General features: G+C 45.0%; 1 protein-coding gene and 1 long non-coding RNA gene across 3 annotated transcripts in view; both read right to left on the reverse strand.

Annotated features, from left to right (window-relative positions):
• NDE1 (nudE neurodevelopment protein 1) overlaps positions 1–24,005 on the reverse strand; it is a 178,921-nt gene that overhangs the window by 23,832 nt on the left and 131,084 nt on the right. Inside the window, exon 8 of the mRNA XM_078663189.1 lies at positions 22,282–22,430. Within this exon, the coding sequence (XP_078519315.1) occupies positions 22,282–22,430 (149 nt within the window). The remainder of the gene's footprint in view (positions 1–22,281; positions 22,431–24,005) is intronic.
• Positions 6,727–7,574, reverse strand: LOC144785439 (uncharacterized). 2 transcript variants are annotated; one of them, XR_013601885.1, is made up of 4 exons: positions 7,479–7,574; positions 7,309–7,392; positions 7,080–7,203; positions 6,727–6,830 (listed from the first exon to the last, which is right to left on the reverse strand). It is a non-coding gene; the product is annotated as an uncharacterized LOC144785439 (long non-coding RNA). The 2 variants fall into 2 exon arrangements; XR_013601884.1 differs by having other exon boundaries at positions 6,735–7,203.

Below are 24,005 nucleotides of genomic sequence, written 5' to 3' on the forward strand. Positions count from 1 at the left end.
CACTGGAGAGGCCAAAGTCCAAAAGCGACGGAGGTTGATCTTGGCCTTGCATGCTGTAGTTGGCTCTCCTCTGCCTCTCTCTCTCACCCCGAGTGTCTTCGGAGTAAAGACGGAGCAGGAGTTGCAATACTTGCTCTCGTGGTCGACTGGCAGGCAGAGGTTACAAACCGGGTGCTGGTCCTTCTGCGCGTATTTGTGGTGGCAATTGCGGCAGAATTTGAACGGTATTTTGTCCATTCCTGCGCTCAGGGGGCCCACTGTGTGCGCATTCTCCATTGGACGTCGAAGTTTCAGATGTTCTCCTCCTTCGTCGTCGTCCCCCCGGCTCGGGGGTCTTGTTTCTCGATGTATTCTCCACTCTTTTTCGGTAGATATCAGTCTTTTTCCTCTTCTTTTCTCCAAAAATCTCTGGAACCTCTCAGTGACGATCCTGACCCAACAGCGGAAAAAAAGAATCTTAAGATGGTGCCCAAGGGTGGGAGCTTCCGCAGGAAGCGTGCCGACGAGATAGGAAGGACACCAAAAGGTGGGACGTCGACGCCCACCTGGGCTACAAAAAAACCAAACAAAAAAAAAAGAGAAAAGACTACGATTCCGGACCAAACCACTAGACCGCGGAATAATGCACATCATAGTAAATCCAGAAAGGTTCACGCTGCAAAACTTCCATTTTGGACAGTTTCTACGGCTACGCAGGAACTGCAATACTGTATTGGACTACAACACTAAAGCAGACCACCTTATGCACAACCTGAGCTTATGGGAATACTCAACAGTGCACCAATGGCTAAAAAACAGGCCAAACACAAAAACAACAGAGAAGCTCTCCTTGACCATAATCAGAGACAAGAGACGGATGCACTTACATGTGTCACCACATTTACACCAGACTCAAACCGAATCTGTAGGATTATAAAGAAACATTGGGGTGTTCAGCAAACTGGTGAAATAACATTACCCGCCACCTTGTTTTGCCTTTATACGCATGAGGAATATTAAAGATATAATCATACACATCAGACCACCACCAACTACCCGGCCCAACCAGACACTCCTGTGAGATTTACCCCCAGTCACAGGACCCAAACCATGTGGGTGCTGTAACGTAAGTGCATTTACGGAGACCACAAAAGAAATCAAAATTTCTGATATGTTTAGCAATTGCATATATACACCGACATGCCCTTGCAATTTACAGTATATTGGGAAGACCACCAAAACTGTAAAAACACACATTATGGAAAACCGTAGCAACATCGGTGTCAGACTCGCCACCAAGATGTGTACACACTTTGAACAAAAGGGATATACAGCTGAAAACCTACGGTGGACCATTATAGAGGCAGATCCACAGATTAATACAGTAGCCCTGTTTAGGAGAGAACAACATTGGATTTTTTGGCTTTCCACCGATATACATGGATTGAATGAGGAAAATCCATGGTGTGAACTGAATGTATAGAGCTCCCATCACTTCCACCTTCATGAAGAGCCCTATTCTTCACTGCTATTTCTATAGAGTAATTATATCTGACTGATGTGTCGTCCATGTGGCTATTTACCATCTATTACATAGACTAGCTTTACTGAGCATATACCTCTCCCCCACCAGGGACCTAGTAAACTAGTAATTTCCCTCCCCCTCTGTACCTTGTACCATACCGTCGGGGATGTCTTGGGCCCTTCTTATGGTGTCTTTCACTCCATTGCCTTATGAGCAGCAGAGAAATTATTTTTTATCTGCCTGCCCATACCTACACTATAGATAATATACACTCCAAGATCGGGCCTCTTTACATGCCAGATTGCCATCTGTGATTACGCCAGAGTTTCACTCTCTGGAATGAGCATGGGGGTAGAGCGTTTAGGTCCACTGACCCATTTCTTGACCCATCCATATTCCACCTGAGCCCCTTTTCCTGTGTTGCTTGGTCGGTGTTGGCTGGACTGCAAGGACCATTTTTAGCGCCCCAATCTCCTTGACTCACAATAAATTTTACAAGATGGACCCCATTGCGTGTGACCGCCTGGCACGACCGATTCTTCCCAGTTGGACTCGGTTACCCAGGGGTCCCTGGATTTAAATGACCACCAGATGGTATCTTCGCAAAGGGTTTAAACCTCTAGCAAAAATATATTTGGCAATAACCTTGTATCTTGGAAAGACATCTTCCAAGATGGCGCCTGCATTACGTCTCCTGATCGGATGCCTTCCTTGACGCATTAGGTGCGCCCGTTCACACTTGTAGCTGGTTTTGCTGAGATGAGTATTTAATCTCGTACCAGACAAGGCTCCCCACTCTGCCAAACATGTGGAGCGAGGGTAGGTTGTTTTACCACCTTACTCTATTGTTCCACTGCGCCTTACACTGACTTGACTAAAGGCATGAGTAAAATTTACAGCATGCTGATTTGTACTGAGGATTAATATATATTTATCTATGTGTTTATGTTCTTCCAGGTCTGTCTTACCAAAAGGTACCTCACTATTAGGTTATGATGATGTTTGGTTTCGCCTCCTACTAATCATGCCCCCAAACACTGTGTAGATGGAATACTTTTTTTAGCTGGTCCTGATGAATTGCTAATTGATCACTGGTGATACAAACTAAGCAAGAAACATGTTGACCCATAAATTCTAGCAACTGCTGACCATTACATCAGTAGTGTGCTAATCCAGTTATTAACCAGAACGAGTGGACTCACCGATCAAAATTAGTTCTGAGTACTACTTGGTCTCTTTTCAGTCTTCCCTACACCTACGCAATTTACACTCATACACTGCATGGCCCTACACTCGCACCTCACCTTACAGCTTAGGAACACAAAGATCTGACAAAGAGTATCAGGCATTGCAGCACCAGCCTAACTAGGAGCATGCCCTATGATGAAGCATGACACCTTGCCAGATGTGAGAGGGCCCTAGTTCCAAAAGTGTGAGACTCCTACTCCCACTTTTACATATAACTAGACAGACTAATACTACCAGGAACTGCATATTTATTTGCATTTATATGTGCTAGGGGTTTGTATACTGGACCTATAAGTGCCCCCAATCCCCTCTCTCTTGATCTGAGCAGTAGTATACCACACTACACAGAGTTGAGTAAAGCCATTATGGTGCTGTGGAGTTCGTAATGACAAGCTCCCAGACCATTTAAGAATATAACAGGAGGAGGGAGGGAGAGGAGGAAGTGGATTCGGTCTCCGCAGGCAATTTACATAAACAAAATAGAATCCACTCAAGTGGTGGTAGTGATCCCTACAGTGGTGGGGAGCACACAGTGTTGTTTTAAATACCCCTCATACACCAACAGGCCCCTTGGTGTCATGCTTCATCATTGGGGTCTTCGCACTCCTCTACGGAATTCGGCGTGCTGCGACTCACAACTACGTAGGAGCACTGAGAGTGAACTATGTGTTGGTGTGTGTGAGAGAAGAAAATTGTGAGTGGTGAGGTGGTAGGTGATGGTTAAAAGATACCTGGCTCGTAGGAGAAAAAAATAAAAAGTTTTTATTAGGCCCTCGGCTGGTATCATTAAAAGGGTGCAGGGTGAGGTTGTCTGTTTACATATTAGGATGTGTCAACCTCAAAAGTGCGTCGAAATGTTTCGGAGTCTAGGAACTCCTTCAGGACGAGGATATGCACAACTATCCTCACCTTACTCACATGGGATGTAGATGTAAAAGTGTACTCTACAAAAATTAAAAAGGTGAAGTGTACCTATTAGTGCTACTGCGAATACATTCTGTTGGTTAGTGCTATTGAAATACACTCCATTACCACTCCCCTGGGGGTTTGGTATTTCCACGGGTTGGCATGTAGCACCTCCTCGATGATTAGGAGGGTTTCATCATGCGGAAGGCTGGTTTAAAGGCTTTCTACGTCCAGGCTCAGCAACATCTGTGAGTCTGGGTCAAATGGGTGATTTTGTAGTAACTGTAGGACCGCTTTGGTGTCCCTCAGATATGTATCTGTTGCCTGTACCAAGGGTCTCAAAAATGCGGCGGCGAACTTGGATAATGGTTCTAATATTGACGCGATGCCGGACACAATTGGGCGGCCAGGTGGATTTTGTAAACTCTTATGAACCTTCGGTATTGTGTAAAAGTATGGTATTCGAGGGTTTTTCTGTATCAGAAATTCTGACTCCTTAGTAAGCCAGTTGTGGGCCAGGGCTTCCTCAATCATTGCCCCTATCTGCACACGTAAGGATTCAGTCGGGTCATCCGAGAGAACTTGGTAGTTCCTCCTATCAGATAGGAGTCTCCTTCATTCTTGGTCGTATGCAGATGTAGTTTGGATCACCATCGCCCGCCTTTGTCTGCAGGTTTAATGGTGAGTGGTTTGTTCTGCGAGAGTTCCCTTATCGCCTCATGCTCCAGTTTGCTAATATTCTGGAATACATTCTGTTTGGTGTCCAAATTGTTGGACATATTCCGTTTTCAATTATGCCCTAATTGAAGCATTGTCGGCAATATATAAGGGGGTAGATCAGCACGACTCGACATACCGTCGGAGCCGCGTTGAGGGGAAGGCAGCCAACCAGGTCTTGCAGAATCCGTGAGTTTGGTCATACTAGGTATTGGTATCCAGCACTACCTGTGAGTATTAGCATCTATGACCCTAAACCTAGCTCTTAACATCCTACAGGTTGCCAAATTGAGCAGGAAGAAAGAACCCCCAATACTACGCATTGGCTCATGAGGCCATCTAGCCTTTGTCCATAAGTAAGCATTGTTTATGATAAATGTCTTTTTCCCTCCAGAATTCCATTTTAGGGATTATCATGGCGAATTTTTTCTGAATCAGTGTGTGTCCTTGTCTATGTGTATGTCCATGTCATTTTTTCTTACAGGGTTTTTGGACCTTATTTTGGTTCCTCACCCTCCTTGATCATTGACGTCAAATTGTGATGTTATATTTTATATTTTTTTGTTTATTCACAATAGCACTAAGAGGGACACTTCACCTTTTTAATTTTTGTAGAGTACACTTTTACATCTACATCCCATGTGAGTAAGGTGAGGATAGTTGTGCATATCCTCGTCCTGAAGAAGGGTTCCTAGACTCCGAAACATGTCGACGCACTTTTGAGGTGGACACATCCTAATATGTAAACAGACAACCTCACCCTGCACCCTTTTAATGATACCAGCCGAGGGCCTAATATAAACTTTTTATTTTTTCTCCTACGAGCCAGGTATCTTTTAACCATCACCTACCACCTCACCACTCACAATTTTCTCCTCACACACACACCAACACATAGTTCACTCTCAGTGCTCCTACGTAGTCGTAGCACGCCGCATCCCGTAGAGGGGTGCGAAGACCCCAATGATGAAGCATGACACCAAGGGGCCTGTTGGTGTGTGAGGGGTATTTAAAACAACACTGTGTGCTCCCCACCACTGTAGGGATCACTACCACCACTTGAGTGGATTCTATTTTGTTTATGTAAGAATGAACTTAGACACTGTAGGAGTACAGGGCTCCTGCACCTGTACACTCACCAGTGGTATAGTGTACCCAGCAAGAGGGGTGTCTTACCTAGTCCGTAGGCAGTAGGTTGTAGGCATGGCACAGGTGTGTGTGTGCCATGTCGACTTCACTTTTCTCTTCACAAAAACACGCAGCCTGCAAGGGGAGTGGATGTGTTTTAAGGTACAGGGCCTCTGAGGGTGGCACAATATGTACTGCAGTTTTCAGAAGCCTTTCCTGGTCACTGTGCCCTTGGTACCCATGGTACCTTTCACAAGGGACTCATGGCCAGAAAGGTGCCAACTGGGGTTGCAAAGGTACAGTTTTAGGGAAAGAACATAGGCTCTGGTTAGCAGGAACACAGGGCACACTTGGTCAAAGAGCATCAACATCAGGCAAAAAGTGGGGGGGCAACCATGCAGAAAGTGGCACGTTCCTACAATTGGCAAACAAAGTCACAAATTAAAGACTGCAATATTTTTAACTATTTAGAAGAACTGCAGGAATGCACATCTGACCTTCCATTGAGCAGTAAAAAACAAAAAGTCGCAGTTCTGCAATGTGCCAGGTGTGGATCCACCTAGATATTTCCGCACAGATTCAAGCAAACCTAAAAAAAAAAAATGTAAGCATTTGGTTCAGATAACTATGAAATATTCCGACTGGGTGAAAAAAGGATGACTGCATGTGGCCTCTACTTCAGACAATCTGCATTAATAGAAAGTATTTTTCTTCTTCGATTTCAGACTCTCTTCTGAATCGTATGCTATTTGGAAAGGAGCAGTAAGCAGTAGATTCCATGATAAAGTGAAAAAAAACAAAGAGGGCATTTCACTCCAGATAGATTTTTACGGTGTCCTATCTCATTTAAGAAAAACAACAAGTGGTGTCCCGTAATAGCAGTTCTATAGAATGGTAAAGATATAGATGTTATTGGGGAGCTTTTAATGGAGATAAATGGACCTGTCTGAATATGTTTGTTGTTATAGAACAAGGAGCAAGAGGTAAGAGGTTCCCAGGTTACAAACTTATGTATCAATACTTTAAAATCACCAGACTTCTTTTAGTCAGAGAATATTACCATTTAGTACACAATTCTGGCATGCACTTAGTAAATAAAGTTGTTCTCAAAAAGTTGAAAGTAAGAATCATATACAATTTATTCGTAGTTTTTCATAAAAATATGTTATGACCACAATTCATTTAAAAACATTAAAAAATACATTTGAGTTGCTGCTTAAATCATAGAATACAAAACAATCATTAAAAAAAGGAAGAATCAAACATTGTCGACGCGGCGTTTCGGTTTTTTTCTGATAACAACACCTTCTTCAGGACAGATTCTAGGCTTTAAGAGAACAACATAGTTACTAACCATTCATTATTACAGTGTAAAATATCAGCACATGGATTTTTGAGACAATATAGTACTAGTAATGGGAACTGAACCCAACGTGTTTTTTAATCTGCTTTTAGTACATTTCTCTACCCTGGGATAGTCTATTACCTCTCCCCTTGTCCAAAAGGCCAGATCAGGTATGTTAATAAACAACACCAGTTCTCTTATAGTTATACTCAAATTCAAGGTCCTACGTACCTTAGAACTAAAATAGTTAAGATTTATATTGAGCCCATCAATGGAGTCTTGTTGCCTTAAGGCCCTTGTCACTTATATGGGGCTGTAGGCTCTCGGTGCAGCTGTTAGTGATAATTTCAGCTGTCTGTGGGAATAAAAGGAAAAAAGGACAAACTAATGTAATATCTGATACTTTAAGTTTTTCTACCCTTATCCTTATCTTTACAAAGATATCGTGGTAATTGGTTACCTGTAGCGTTGTTCAATGATGCTTTACACACTGTTCGGGGGAGCCACCGATTATTTAGGTGGGAGTTTGTTTTAAACCATATTTCTGTAATAAGATAATGGTTTTTATTATTATCTATATTTATTGAGACCTATTTTATACAATTTTGATGCTACCCCTGTAGGACTCACCTTTGTTTAAAGTCCACAAATCACTGCAGCCACAGACCTTCTTGTTTTGTCTTGTCGTGGCACATTCAAAAAGTCGGGGATGACCTCATGTCTTAGTGCAGTTTAAGGTACAATCTCTGGAAAAGGGATTTTTATTATATTATCTCCCTGTTTATCAATACATTTGGGATTTATATATATTTATATTCGGTTAGTGTTGTGACACACACGAGTTTTTATTCTTATTAGTATAACGCTCTAATAGCGGTACTGCTGATGCTGTACCAAAAAAGAATGAATATGCTACTCACCAGTATGCATCTGTTCTTGGCATGTAGGGCTGCTAACATTCATATCTATTGCATAGATCGCCGCCTAGTGTTGGGTCCGGATGATTGCACATTGTTGTCCTGGAAGAGTCTTCGAAGTATCACGAGATAGGTGGCTCCTCCCCTGGACTACAGTGCGCATGGGCATCGACTCCATCCCCAGATTGTTTTTAGCCATTGTGGCAAAGATGGAGTGCGATAGCAGAAATGATGTCCATGCTAGTGATGAAATGCAAGAAGTAATCTGCAGCTGCTACAGGGGCCGGGGAGGAGGGTGGGCGATATGAATGTTAGCAGCCCTACATGCCAAGAACAGATGCATACTGGTAAGTAGCATATTCAGTTCGAGGCATGTGGGCTGCTAAATTCATATCTATTGCATAGAATACATAGCAGTCCCCTCAGTAGCGGCGGCCGCCCATGCCAGCTGCAGAAGTCTGAAAATGAGTTTTGAGAACAGCCTGTCCTACAGCTGCCTGCTGTTTGGAGTGCACATCTACACAGTAATGTTTGGTAAATGTATGTGGTGTAGCCCATGTGGCTGCTCTACAAATGTCTTCCAAAGGAATGTTACCTAGGAATGCCATGGAGGACCCCAACTTGCGTGTGGAGTGCGCTTTGGGGGGGACCGTTAAAGTGCGTTTAGCCTTCTGATAACATATCTGAATACATTTAACGATCCACCTGGCTATTCCAGCTTTGGAAATAGGGTTGCCTTTGTGCGGTGCTGAGAAGGCAACGAAAAGTTGCTGTGTCTTTCTAAAGTGTTGTGTTCTGTCAATGTAGTACATTAACGCCCTCTTAACGTCCAGCGTGTGGAGCATTCTTTCCGCTACTGTTTCTGGGTTTGGAAAGAATGCGGGCAGTTCAATCGTCTGATTGACATGAAACTGTGACACCACCTTTGGAAGGAACCTGGGGTTAGTGCGGAGCACTACCCTGTTTGAATGGACTTGAAGAAATGGCTCTTGTATTGTGAGCGCTTGTAGCTCACTAACACGTCTTAGAGACGTGATAGCAATGAGGAAAGCCACTTTCCATGTCAAGAACTGAACCTCACACGAATGTAGAGGCTCAAAAGGTGGGCCCATCAACCTAGTGAGGACCACGTTGAGATTCCATACTGGAGCGGGTGGGGTCCTGGGAGGAATGACCCGCTTCAGCCCTTCTAGAAAAGCTTTAATGGCAGGCACCCTGAAAACAGAGAGATGCTGCCTGTTTTGAAGATAAGCCGCTATGGCGGATAAGTGTATCCTAATGGAAGCGTACGCTAGATTGCATTTGTAAAGATGCAACAAATAGCAGATGATGTTAGGAATGGATGCATCTAGCGGGTTTATGTTATGTGCTGTACAATAAATGACAAACCGCTTCCATTTTGCTGCATAGCTAGCTCTTGTAGTGGGCTTCCGTGCCTCCCTGATGATGTCCATGCATTCTGGAGGCAGGTTAAGGTAGCCAAACTCTAAGACCTCAGGAGCCAGATCGCCAGATTGAGCTGGCGCGGATCTGGATGCTGAATGTCGCCAAGGTTCTGCGTCAAAAGTCTGGGTGTGAGGTGCAGCCTTTGATGCAGTATCACGGAGAGTTCCAGAAACGTGGTGTACCATGGTTGGCGTGCCCACGTTGGAGCAACCAGGATGAGTGTCATCGAGTGTTGCTTTAGCTTTCTTGCTACCAGCGGTATTAGAGGTGCTGGGGGAAAAGCGTACGCAAATCTGCCTGACCAGTTCATCCATATCGCATTGCCCTGCGATTGTGGGTGAGGGAACCTGGCGGCAAAGCTTTGGCATTTTGCGTTTTCCCTTGTGGCAAACAGGTCTATCTCTGGATGACCCCACTGCTGGAAGTACGGGCGGAGTACTGATGGATGTATCTCCCACTCGTGCATTTGATGGCTGTACCTGCTGAGCAGATCCGCGATCTGATTGTCCTTGCCCGGGAGGTGTTCCGCCATGAGGAAAATGTTCCTCTGAATGGCCCACTTCCACATGCTTTGAGCCAGATGAGACAGCTGTGGAGAGTGCGTACCCCCCTGCTTCTGGATATAGTACATGGCAGTCATGTTGTCCGTCCGGATCAACACGACTTTGTTGCACAGATGTACCTTGAAGGACTTGAGTGCCAGGAAGATTGCCATCAGTTCTAGATAGTGGATGTGCATCTTCCTTTGCCGTGTCGTCCATAGTCCCTGCACCGTGTAGTGGAGCACATGAGCTCCCCATCCCTGGAGAGAAGCGTCCGTCGTCATGATGATCTGCGGCACAGGCTCCTGGAACGGTCGGCCCTTGCAAAGATTGTGTGGATTCCACCAATGCAGAGAGCTGTATGCCCGACCGGTCACCAACACTAGGTCTTTCAATTGTCCTTGAGCCTGTGTCCACTGATGCGCCGAGCATTCTTGGAGCGGACGCATATGCAACCATGCGTGCGGGACTATGAAGATGCAGGAGGCCATCATGCCTATCAACTGCATAAACACTCTCGCTGGGAGGGAGTGTTGCGGTCTGAACCTTTGGATGAGCGACTGTATGTTGTCGATCCTCACCTGGTTCGGTTGAGCCGTAGCAGTCAGAGTATTTATTGTCGCGCCCAGATACTGCCGCACATGGGCTGGCTGAAGGTGCGACTTTGGATAGTTCAGTGAGAACCCCAGACTGTGAAGGAGGTGAATTGTGTGGGACATGTCTGCGGCGCACTGCTGTTCCGACTTTGCTTGAACGAGCCAGTCGTCTAGGTAAGGGTAGACATGTATGGTCTGTCTCCTGAGGTGCGCCGCCACGGTCGCCAGACACTTTGTGAACACTCTGGGGGCAGTGGACACTCCGAAGGGTAGGACCTTGAACTGGTAATGCCTGTTCTGTATGGTGAACCTGAGGTATTTCCTGTGGGATGGGTGGAGTGGTATGTGAAAATAAGCATCCTTGAGGTCCAAGGTTGCGAGGAAGTCTCCCTGGTTTAACAATGGAAGAACCTGCTGCAGTGTCAACATGTGGAAGTGTTCTGAAAGAATGTACAGGTTGAGAGGGCGTAGGTCCAGAATGGGTCTGAGTGAACCGTCTTTTTTCGGGATTAAGAAGTAGAGGGAATAAATCCCTGTGCCTTCTTCCACCACCGGCACGAGCTCTATTGCGCCTTTTTGCAGCATCACAAGAACCTCTTGCTGCAATAAGTGCAAGTGCTCTGCTGAAATAGGTCGTTGTCTTGGGGGTATGTTGGGTGGAGTGGACGTCAACTCCAAACAATAACCGAACTGGATAAGTTTCCTTACCCACCTGTCTGTGGTGATGGACGACCAGACTGGCAGGAACTGCTGGAGTCTCCCCCCGACAGGTGTTGGATGGTCGGGGGGCAGTGACAGAGAGTCACTGTTTGTTGGCAGCAGAGGAAGGGGAACTATTGTTGCCTCTGCCTCTGCCCTTGGCGCTGTTGCCTCTGTAACCACCTCTATTCTGTTTTGGGTACGAGGCCTGGGCGCCTCCTCTGCCGAAATGTGACTGCTGTGCCAAGTGTCCTCTGGTAGCACCCCGCGCACTTGAGCGACGAAAAGTGTTTCCTCCGAACTGCTGAGACTGAAGTGCCCCCATGGACTTAGCCGTCTCAGTATCTTTTTTGATCTTCTCGAGGGTGGTGTCAACCTCAGGCCCAAACAGTCTGTCTGGATTGACGGGCTGGTTGAGGATAGTCGTCTGTATTTCTGGCTTGAACCCTGAGATGCGGAGCCATGCCTGACGCCTCAACATAACACTTGTGTTGACTGCTCTCGCCGCTGTATCTGCCACGTCTAGCGCACATTTAATTGCAGCGTTAGAAATGAGCTTGCCCTCTTGTATCAGCAACGCAGCTCCTTCTTTAAACTTGTCTGGAAGGTGTTGTAAGAGCTGCTCTAAGGTGTCATAGTGCGCCCTATCATACCTGGCTAATAGGGCTTGTGTGTTAGATATGCGCCATATGTTGGCTGCCTGCGCAGCCACCCTTTTGCCCCCTGCCTCCAGCACTTTTGACTCTTTGTCCGGGGGAGGAGCTTCACCCGTTGTCTGCGAATTCGCCCTTTTGCGGGCATTTGAGACCACGAAAGAGTCTAGAGGCAACTGGCCTCGGATATAAGTAGGGTCCCCAGGTGCCGGCCTGTACTTTTTTTCAATTCGTGGGTTCACTACCCTCGCTCTGGTGGGTTCCTTGAAAATGTCTGTGGCATGCTTGAGAACCCCCTTAAGCATTGGAAGTGTCTTCACAGTTTTTTCTGATGCAGAGAAAGTATCAAACAAAAAGTCAACTTCCACAGGGTCGGCATGCATCTCCACCTTATGGTTTGTAGCCGCCCGTTCAATTAAAGCATTAAACGCCGCAGAGTCTTCAGTTGGAGAAGTTTTCACCCCATACATCTGTGGGTCACCGACCACCTGTGGGTCCCCCTGATCACCAGAGTGTACCCATGAGTCCTGCTGCTCATCAGGGTCATTATTGTCTGGGAAGTTATACCCCTCATCTTGTTCATCCTCATCTCCATTTGAGCAAGTGGGTGAAGGGGTAGGACTCCGCCTAGGCCGTTGTGGAACGGGTTCAACAAGTTCTGGCGTGTCTGGTGCAGGCTTTTTCTTCTTTAGAGGTATTACATAGGATTCCACAGGCTGGGATGTAATTTTCCTCTTGTAGAGCGTTAATCTACCCGTGTCGGCGTCGATAAAATGCTCCTCTTGGTCGTCAGATAAAGGTGGTCAACCAAAGCCTCCACTCAGCTGAGTATGCCTCAATGGCTCCGAGTCCTTGGGCACCGTACGAGGTGCAAAAGCCTTCGGCGCCACCTTCGGAGGTAGAGTATAGAGGATCGGCATGGAAGTCTTCTGCAGTGGAACACTTGTCCTCGGTACCGAAGGTGTTTTCGGCTCCGACGCCTTGTCTCTCAACCGTTTCAGGGAGTCCGAGACTTGCTTCGTAAAAGAAGCGGACGGCTTTGTCGATCCGACCGACGACCTCTGTCCACCCGCAGGGGAAGATCCGAGCGTCGACGATTTTTCCTTGGGTGGCGGAGGCACCTTCGACAGCTGCGCTCTGCTTCACCGTCCCGGCCTTAGTCGACGACGTCGCAGACTTTGGAGCAGCAGATTTATCTGTCTGCGTCGGGGCTCCAGACTTCGGCTCAGTGGCCCTTGCTGACTTCGCTTCGACTGTCCGTTTGCCTGTCGGTGCGGCAGTCTTGGTTGAAGGTGTCTCGACAGTCTTCTTCGACTACGACTCGACCACCTTACTCGACACTGGCTCGACGACCTTCTTCGAGCCGGTTTCCTTGGCCCCTTTCGGCACCTTAGCCTGTTCGACAGCCTTCTGCGGCTTCGAGGGCTCCGAAGACGACGGTTTTGATGTAGTCCCAGACGTCTTCGGTGTCGATGGTTTGTCGGCCATCTTTGTGTTTTTCGATTAAGATGGTTTCGGTTTCGATTTGTGTAATGGAGGCTCCGCTGGCATGTCTGTAGCCGGGCCAGGAGGCGGGGCCGAGGACTGAGGAGTAGGGTCGTGGGTAAGGCCGTGTGGCGATCCCGTGACCTGAGCCTTAGTAAACGTACGCACGGGGCATAGCTCTTCCTCCGAGCTATCTTCCGCGGCCCCATAAACTTCCTCGTCGTCCCCTACCTCCTCGACATGTTCGTCTAGGTCCAGGTCCTCAACGGGTTCTTCGTAGTCGGCCTCGACCTCCGCCGATGTAGGTGAGATCTGCAGTTGAAGCTCCTGCTCGTCTGCTTCGGGGTCGCCAAAGATGTCCGCCGGCGCCGGTGCCGATCGCTGGGCCTCGAGGCGCGCCACGCGCCTAATCTTGAGCGTCTTCTTCGACCTGAATCTCGAACAGGCCATACAGTTGGCCTCGTTGTGGTCCGGCGACAGGCACTTGTTGCATACAGGATGCACGTCGATGTGTGGGTACTTCGAACCGCACACGGGGCAGTACTTGAACGGGCTCCGTTCCATCGTAGCGTCGTCAGGGTCTTGCTGCGTCGACAGGGCCTCGATGACCGAAGAGTCACCCGACTCCACAGTTATCCGACTCGAAGAGTAGGAGGACACACGAGTCCGAACGCTAACAATACCGACGAAGTAAAGAAAGCCTTGTGGCCTTCAAAAGTTGTTTTATCGATTCCGAACAGGAGACGTCGAAATCACATCCGAACCCAATGGCGGAAAAAAACTATCTGGGGATGGAGTCGATGCCCATGCGCACTGTAGTCCAGGGGAGGAGCCACCTATCTCGTGATACTTCGAAGACTCTTCCAGGACAACAATGTGCAATCATCTGGACCCAACACTAGGCAGCGATCTATGCAATAGATATGAATTTAGCAGCCCACATGCCTCGAACTTATATAGCACCATTATCGGAATGTCTCACCCGGTACTCAAGGTTTACTAAGGCTTAATACGGCCGTTTTGTTAAGCGTCTCGAGGGGGTTAAGAATTCATTCCTTAACTTATTACGTATTCTCTGTAATGTTATGATAACCCTCGAGTGATACACTATCCTACATGGCCTAAAGGGGCTAGTGCTCGCTAAGTTTCACTCACCAGCACAGGTTTAGTCGGCCTCCCTGCTTCCTTCCCAAACAGCGTCGCCAGGTTCGTCTTCGTGTAATCAATTGAAGCGAATGGCATAGTTGCTGTTTGTGCGTCTTTTATAATAGCAACGTCCTGATTGGACAACCATTAAGACACCTCTATTGGTCCCTTTTTAACCAATCGTAAACATGTGGCCATAGAAACGGAACGCATTTTTTATGCCGCATTAAGCCTCCCGCCTATTTTTTGATTGGCTGGAAGTTAGCCTATCGTGGCTCTGTTGTCATGGTGACACTAACGCTATTGTGTTCGCTCATCGATGTACACACTATTCGTTCGTTCTATCGATAATATTGTTTTTTAGAGCTATTGTGCTGTATATGGCATATTATTTTGGTCTTCACTTGATTCTGGAGATGGTATTATGAGAACGTGCTAAAAAAGTCCGTCATTTGCTCATTTTATTATTTTATTGTTTTGTTTATTTGCTATTAGTCTAAGACGGCCTGTGATCGGCTAATTATCCCTCAACCATCACTACGTTTACAAGTAGTTTTAGCAATGGTAATTCTGTTGTAATATTCACTGCAACGCCAATTAGATTACCCGTAACGGAATCTTTTATATATAATTCTTTATCTTATCATTAAAGCAGTTATTTGATTCAACTGAGATGTTATGTTTATACTAGTGTTTAGACGGATATGCTGGTCGCGTTTTAGGCGTGTAGCGCAGTCCGTCATCTGCTCGTTTTTGTAAAGATATTTCTTTGTTAACTATAAATGTAGAACATTCTGTGAGTGGCTGCATGTCCAACAGATATCGTTGCGTTTCCCAAACGTCACTGAGTACTTTCAAATAATAGGCCAGACATGTGTTGTGATACATGGCTGAAGATAAGAGTTAATACCTTTCTTAAAAATGAATACCTGTCCATAGGATAAGGATATTATCATGCTCATGGTACTATCCCTACTGTTCAGACCACATCTTACGCTATTAAGACGGGACTTATAGAACTGTTCCTGTTTTTTCCTTTTAGTGTTCAAGTTACCATCACGTCCATTAAGTACTACAGTTTCCAGTCCACACCATTTAAAATCCTCGATGGTATGGCCTGCTTGCTGCCAATGCTCAGTGAGTGGAGCATTCTTTCTGTTGTTTCTAATTGCAGATCTGTGCTCATTAATGCGAACTCGAACTTTTGATGTTTCCCCTATGTAGTAATAGTCACAAGGGCATTGGATCAAATATATCACATTTTTTGAACGGAAGTTTATAAAACGTTTGATATGTACAATAGTCTTACCCTTTGTGATTTTGTTGCCCTTCAGTATGCTGTTACAATTTGCACATCCCGAGCAAGGAAAGGTGCCCGTGGGTAAAGGTGCATTATCTATACAAGGTTGTTTAGTGCTGCTTATGTCTTTGTAGGTGTGGACTAAACTATTTCCAATGGTTCTGTTTCTCCTATAGGAGAACATTGGTTTAGGTAATTTTTCTTGTTTTTTATTGGTCACCAGATGCCAGTTCCTGTTTATAATATTTTTAATTTTGTTGCTAACTTGATTAAAATTAGTCACAAAAATTATAGGTTGGGCTTCATTAGTAGATGCTATAAGAACATTATACTAATAAGAATAAAAACTTTTGTGTGTCACAGCACTAACAGAATATAAATATATATAAATCCCAAATGTATTGATAAACAGGGAGATAATATAATAAAAATCCCTTTTTCAGAGATTGTACCTTAAACTGCACTAAGACGTGAGGTCATCCCCGACTTTTTGAATGTGCCACGACAAGACAAAACAAGAAGGTATGTGGCTGCAGTGATTCGTGGACTTTAAACAAAGGTGAGTCCTACAGGGGTAGCATCAAAATTGTATAAAATAGGTCTCATTAAATATAGATAATAATAAAAACCATTATCCTATTACAGAAATATGGTTTAAAACAAACTCCCACCTAAATAATCGGTGGCTCCCCAGAACAGTGTGTAAAGCATCATTGAACAACGCTACAGGTAACCAATTACCACGATATCTTTGTAAAGATAAGGATAAGGGTAGAAAAACTTAAAGTATCAGATATTACATTAGTTTGTCCTTTTTTCCTTTTATTCCCACAGACAGCTGAAATGATCACTAACAGCTGCACCGAGAGCCTACAGCCCCATATAAGTGACAAGGGCCTTAAGGCAACAAGACTCCATTGATGGGCTCAATATAAATCTTAACTATTTTAGTTCTAAGGTACGTAGGACCTTGAATTTGAGTATAACTATAAGAGAACTGGTGTTGTTTATTAACATACCTGATCTGGCCTTTTGGACAAGGGGAGAGGTAATAGACTATCCCAGGGTAGAGAAATGTACTAAAAGCAGATTAAAAAACACGTTGGGTTCAGTTCCCATTACTAGTACTATATTGTCTCAAAAATTCATGTGCTGATATTTTACACTGTAATAATGAATGGTTAGTAACTATGTTGTTCTCTTAAAGCCTAGAATCTGTCCTGAAGAAGGTGTTATCAGAAAAAAACCGAAACGCCGCGTCGACAATGTTTGATTCTTCCTTTTTTTAATGATTATGTTTTATATTCTATGATTTAAGCAGCAACTCAAATGTATTTTTTAATGTTTTTAAATGAATTGTGGTCATAACATGTTTTCATGAAAAACTACGAAAAAATTGTTTATGATTCTTAATTTCAACTTTTTGAGAACAACTTTATTTACTAAGTGCATGCGAGAATTGTGTACTAAATGGTAATATTCTCTGACTAAAAGAAATCTGGTGATTTTAAAGTATTGATACATTACGTTTGTAACCTGAGAACCTCTTACTCCTTGTTCTATAACAACAAACATATTCAGACAGGTCCATTTATCTCCATTAAAAGCTCCCCAAGAACATCTATATCTTTACCATTCTTTAGAACTGCTATTACGGGACACCACTTGTTGTTTTTCTTCTCTTCCCCCTGGTCCCAGACACACCATATAGGGGGCCTCCTAATTTTTCTTGCTATCTCATTTAAGTCCAACATTGGGTTAGAATTCGGATATTAATATAAGAAAAACATTTTCCTTTATCTCGATGTGTAGGAAACTGGATTTTTGTTGCCATGTCCCCTAACACCACAGACAGGTGGGTGAGACAAATTATCCAATCTGGTTATTGCCTGGAGCTCACTGCCACTCCCCCGAATATACCACCTAAACTGCGTCCAATGTCAACAGAACATTTAACGCTTCTAAAACAAGAGGTGCTTTCCCTACTGCACAAACATGCAATAGAGCCAGTTCCCCTTCAGCATCAAAACACAGTAGTTTACTCCCTGTACTTTGATTCCAAAAAAGGATGGAACCCCGAGGCCCATCTTAGACATCACACCACTAAACCTATACATATAATCAGACCATTTCCACATGGTCTCTCTTCAACAAATCCTTCCCCAACTCAAACAAGGCCACTTCCTTGCCACTTTAGATCTCAAGGATGCCTACTTACACATTCCCATTCACCCTGCTCACAGGAAATATCTGTGGCAGCACTATCAATGCAAAGTTCTCCCATTCGGAGTTACCACAGCACTCAGAGTATTCACAAAATGTCTAGCAGTAGTAGCAGCCCATTTAAGAAGACAACACATTCATGTCTTCCCATACTTAGATGACTGGCTCATAAAAGCCAAGTCACACACTCTGTGTGTACGCCATACACACACCACAATCCAACTACTGCACGACTTAGGGTTTATAATAAATTACCCCGAGTCTCACCTCCAGCCATCCCAGAACCAACAATATTAAGGCACCACAAAAGACACCTCAAAAGGCCTTGCATATCCCAATCCAGCCAGGATAGCAAGCATGCAAGCCCTTTAACAAAGTTCATACAGCAACACTCGCTACCAGCTCGAGTGTTCATGCAACTCATAGGGATGATGGCCTCTTGCATATTCATAGTACTTCACACAAGACTCCAAATGCGCCCTTTACAGAAGAGGCTACAGGGGCAATAACAGCAAAGGCAGGGGTAAAACTACCAGTACTCATGCCGCCACCTCAAAACAATGACGTCCCGTCGCTCCCCCGGACCATTCTACTCCAGTCAGGGGACGATTCTATGGGGTCTGTATGTAAGCATATCCCGTGATATTGTGCAGCCCTGTGTACAAGTTGATTGAAACCTATAGTATACTCTGGAGAGGATGGTCTAGATGGATAGACATCCTCCTGTGGTACATCAGGAAGTCTGGTGTGCCGTACTTTTACCATGGATCATTTGGGATCTAAGGAATAGGCTCTTCTAGAAGTTTATTATGTCCTTCATTATTTCATCGTCACCAGTGGTATCATCAGTATCTAGAGGTGGCGGAGATTGTATTGGTCTTGGAGATGGAACATGAGAAATGTGTTGTGGAGAAGGTGGAAGAGAGATATTTAAAAGGAGAGGTGGCAATGTTTCTTTTCTTTGAAGAAAGTGGAGATGGTATTGGTTTGCCCATTTTTCTTTTATTGCAAGGACTAAAACTAAGATGATCTGTTTGCGGGTCTATTTCCAGAGTTTTTTTGTGTAGGATCAGGTGCAAAAAGTTGTGGTGTTTCAGTGCCAATTTTTTCGGTTCTGGATGCTTCTGTGGCACACACTTAGGAGTAGTTTTATGCTCCTTGTTTTGGCCTGAGCAGTTTTTGTGGGTTCCGAAGGTTTGGTTGAAGTCTTTGGAACCGGTTGCATGGATGGCTCCAATGATTTTTTCGGATCGGAGGTGCTCAGTGTTTTTGGAACCGGTTGTTTTTTCGGTTCCGATGTGTATTTCGGAACCGATGGTTTCTTTGGCTGAGAGGATTTTTTCGGCTCAGAAGTGTGATTGTCATTTGGTTTCGGTGCTGAATGCGCCGGTGCGGAACAAGGCTTTTGCGCGGAGGAAGACAATGGTTTGTCTTTCGGTGTCTGTTTCGGTTTTTCTGTGGTCGGTGCCGATGATGGAGTTTTGGCACCGACGGAAGCCGACGCAGTCCCGAGTGGCCTGAAGGCTTACTTGTGGACTTCTTTGGCGGGGCGTGTGAAGAGTTATCATGGTGTGCACCTGGGCCCGAAGGTGAAGGTGTTACCAAAGCCTTTGGATGTGTAGGTTGGGTGGGAGGGGGGGGGTATTAGTCGACGTCAGTACTTCGGACCCATTGCCCCGGGGTGATTTCTTCGATGTCGGAGTTCTCTGCGTCAGAGCCACTGAAGGTGCCTTCTTCCATCTGCTCATGTGCCTTCTTGGAAGATGTTGTCCAGTATTGATGTGGACGATCGAGCCATACTTCTTCGCGCTCAACGGTCTCTGATGGTCTTCTTGGAGCGGAAAGAGGCACAAGTCGGACAGTCTTTGGCCTCGTGTTCAGGTGAAAGGCAGAGGTTGCACACCTCATGCAGGTCAGCATATGGAAACTTGGCTCCACATTGAGACATTTTTTGAAGGGTGTCCTTTCCATGAGCCACGAAGGCCTGATAGCGCAGCTAGGCCCGAAGGTCTGCTTCGACGACTGGAACCGAAGTGGAAGTTAGTGGAGATGCACGTCGAAAGGGAAACAAGGTCGAGACGATACCGAAGAATTGGATAAGTATTGCAAGTCAAAAGTTAACTCGGTAACGATACCGAACTGGAACGCGTGGAACATATCCGAGCCCGATGGCGGAAAAAAACAATCTGAAGATGCGCACTAGTGTCTAAAGGAGGAGGCACCTATCTTGTGACTTCCAAAGACTTTTCCAAGGCAATAATAAACTACATACATCCGGGCCCAACACCAGATGGCGATCTATGCATAGTGTGTGATCTGCAGCTCATCTGCCTCGAACAGCCATTACCTTGAACTATCAAAAACTAGTGAACAATATGCCTGACCCCCTCTTGCAACACCGTATGAATTGGGAGAACGATATTGTGGATATAGAGGAGAAGACCGCAGGAGGCCCTGGCTTCCCCAAAAGAGGTAGCAATCTATTCAAGGCTAAGGCTCATACAACTTAAAATACTACAAAGAACATATCTCTCAGTCCCTGCTCTGGACAAAATGGGATACAGGGAAGATTCTGCGTGTAGGAGGCAGTGTAATCCACATACTCTGGAATTGTATATACATTAAAAGATACTGGGCAGGGGTGCTCCGCTGCATGGAAGTACTTGGAACAGAGATGGTACCAGAGATCAAAAGCTGCCTCCTAAACATCCGACAGCCTACAGACCAAAGTAGTAAAGATAAAATCTGGGTGACGCTGGGAATAGTAGTCGTCAAGCGAAACATAGCAAAAGCATGGGGAGCAAAAGAGGCACCAACAGTAAATGCCTGGATGACGGATATGTGCTGGTGCATGATAAGAGAATAGACAGTGTACGTATCTCGGGGCTTCTCCAAGAAATGGGCACAAGTATGGAACAAGTGGAACTTATACAGAGGGAACATTTGTACACCCCCCTCGCTCCAGGGCCTCCCCCCCCTTGGGTAGTGAGTAGCAGGATAGGTAGGCGACACAAATAAGTGAAGCTTGACACTATGTGATGAAGTAATGTTCACTGAATATGTGTCAACCTCTGTATGCATCTAAATGAATAATGACTGTACTATAATACACTTTGTCACCAATAAAAAGAATTATAAAAAAAAAACCTCTAAAAGACCACTACTGTGATCCTGATCTAATAGGGGAATTATATATACTTAAGTAGAAGTCTACACGAGGGATGGCAATTAATTTAATTTTAAGTCTTCATAAAAACATCTGTCTTCAGCCATCTGATCTACTTCCTGCATAAGTATTTGTGGTCCTAGTTAGATGTCATAAGGTCTAGAATTAGCGAGGATTGCAAAGCATGATCACTGCAGCATCCTGATATTTCAAACTGGGTTTTATCCTAACTGGCCTTTATAAACATGAATACATAATCCCCGCTAGGTTACTAGTGAATAGACTTTATGTTTTGATGGCGGAAATGTGCTGGTATGATTCTTTTTTTTTTTTTAAACATTTTTATTTGCATTTTATCATAACCTAACAGTACAATCATGTAATCAGCAGCACGCATCTCCATTTCCTCCACCCACCACCCTCCCCACAGTACCTTCGTTAAAAATTTCATTCCGATCCTGCCCAATGTCCAAAGTGCCGTATTGCGGTTGTTTATAAGTTTGGGACACGAGTCCCCGGGGCGTATTCATACAGTTGTTTAATTGGCTTCTTTTCAAGTGCCCCTCATAGCCCCCCATCCAAACCATGATAGTGTCTCCATTTCCCCCAGACCTTGCGAAACTTCCTCAGGCATCCCCTTGCTTTGTAAGTGACCCTCTCAGCAGCCATATATAGATCTAGACCTTTCCTCCATTCATCCAGCCTTGGCGGTTGTGATGCCCCCCAATACTTGGCTATGTCTCTTTTGGCCACCACCAGCGCCAATATCAGAAAGGTCAGTAAGGGGCGCGTTAGGTCCACATCATTGGTCATACCCAGGAGGGCCAACCTAGGCTCCGGTTGGAGGTGGATCTCCAGCACTTCACTCAACTCCTCAAAGACTTTGCCCCAGTAATCCTGTATCTTGGCGTATGACCATACAGTGTGGTAGCATTTCCCCTCCATGTCTCTGCATCTAAGGCACGTCGTGTTCTCCGTCCTACCCATTTTATAGAGCCGTACCCCGTCATAGTAGGTTCTGTGGAGCACATTAAACTGGATGAGGCGCAGTCGATGTGCTGGTATGATTAGATTGGTGGCAGGATGCATATATACATCTTAAACACAAAACATGTATTTGTTATACGCTATTAACATTTACAAAAGTGCATTCATTGAACGGTCAATTAGTTCTAATTTATTTTGTAAAATAAAAGTGCTTTCTTAGAGACAGCATTACACAACCACCCTCCAAGGACTGTAGCAGGAGCAAGCACTAACCCTTTATCACATAAAGGCACGTTGGCATTCAGTCTGTTCTCATTGCTGTCTCTGGAGTGGTTTACTCGATTCGACATGGAAAGGCTTGCTCTGCTCGGCGACTGGTCGTACACAAAGTTTCGACAGGATGCCAGCTTGGACTCCAGTGCCTAAAAAGCAATAGTTTCAGTGAATAAAGCAAATCTATTTCAAACAGACACTGCAGGGATACACGTAGGCAGAGAACTGTTAGCAAAAGTAGGACAATCCTTTTACTAGCTTGCTCTATGGTAGCGCGGTCTACTTACCATAGTAAGGAGTCAAAGGAATGTTGGAAAATGTGGCATGGATCAAGGCGATGCACCAACACTGGTGATCCCACAAGAAACAAAACTGAGAGTAACTCAGAAGGCTAAGAATGAGCAGGTGTTTATCTGTAGCCCTTGTTTTTGGAAAGTGCGGGTCTAAGAAATAAATCAGCAGGTAAAGGGTGTGGGAGAGAAGGAGCATCATATCCTTCCTTGTAGGAAGGCCTACAAGGAGCTCGAAGGAGGGTGAGAGACTAAAAGCTAGAGTGAAAGACAGAAAGCAAGAGGCCGAGAAAGTGTATATTTCCTGTGTCCCTCAGAATTTCCTTCAAATGGCCTTTGTCACAAGTCCATAGTTTCTATCCACATGTTTTCTTTCTGACCAGGCATTTACCTGGATGCAATCTAAATTCTGTAGTTCTAGTTTGACTGTACTACTTTATGCATTACACTGTGGTTGTGTTGTCAGAAATCCCAGTACCGCCATTCTCTGATTCACTAGAAGGCAAGACCAAGTGTTAAACTTACATTTGGCTCAATATAGAAGTGTCTTTCTTCTTGCGTGCAGTGCTTCCCAATTGGTTTGTGCTCACCACTAACAGTGTTGGGTGGGGCTCACAGTCAATCCTGCTGACCGGTTGAGCAATTTGAAACATCTGTCCAAAAGCGAGTCTGCCTTTTGCAATACAAATTCTATTCACTTCAGGTCCAGGAGATTTTCTCCTACTGTTAGAAAGTCCATACATATTCCCCAAAAACGGTTTACTGTTTTTATGTTTGTAATGACAATCCCAGATTGGGGATGGGGGCTTTCTTCTACTAGGTGGTAATCAATCTGTTTGAGCAGTTGGCAAAGCAGCCAGTATAGACATTTATTCCTTTAACATGTACACTTCTGCCAGTGTCAAGAACTGTGTCAGAAAGAGGGCTGAAGAGTAAACTATGAAAATGATGGGATTTGACCCCCAGAAGAAATGTAAGGTACTTGTACTTTTTGAGAAAGGCTATGGGAGTGAGAAAAGACCAGATTTAGTGAACAAGAGAATTTCTTTCCAGCAAGAACACATCATTTGCACAGAGACGATCTTAACATTTTCAAGTGATCTAAAATCATATCAAACACAAGGAGATGATGGACGGAATGCTGAAACCTTTGACATTCACCGCCAGTCACAGATCTGGGTTAAATCCATCATCATTCTTTAGCTCACTTTGCCACCCCAGTTCAGACCGAGCCATATGCAAATCAGACTTGAACCTGTGCCTCATGGGAACAGTCCAGACAGAACTGCCAAGCCAGGTCTTCAATGGACCAGAAATAGGCATCCTGGGACCAGTTTCGGCGTAACACCCCTCATCAGCCAGGCTACCTTGAATCCAATGGAAAAGTGAGCAAGGGACCCACATCTGGGCATACCCTGCCAACTTAGGGTTAAC

This window comes from Lissotriton helveticus, chromosome 10 (genome assembly GCF_964261635.1).
Source record: "Lissotriton helveticus chromosome 10, aLisHel1.1, whole genome shotgun sequence".
NCBI lineage: Eukaryota > Metazoa > Chordata > Amphibia > Caudata > Salamandridae > Lissotriton > Lissotriton helveticus.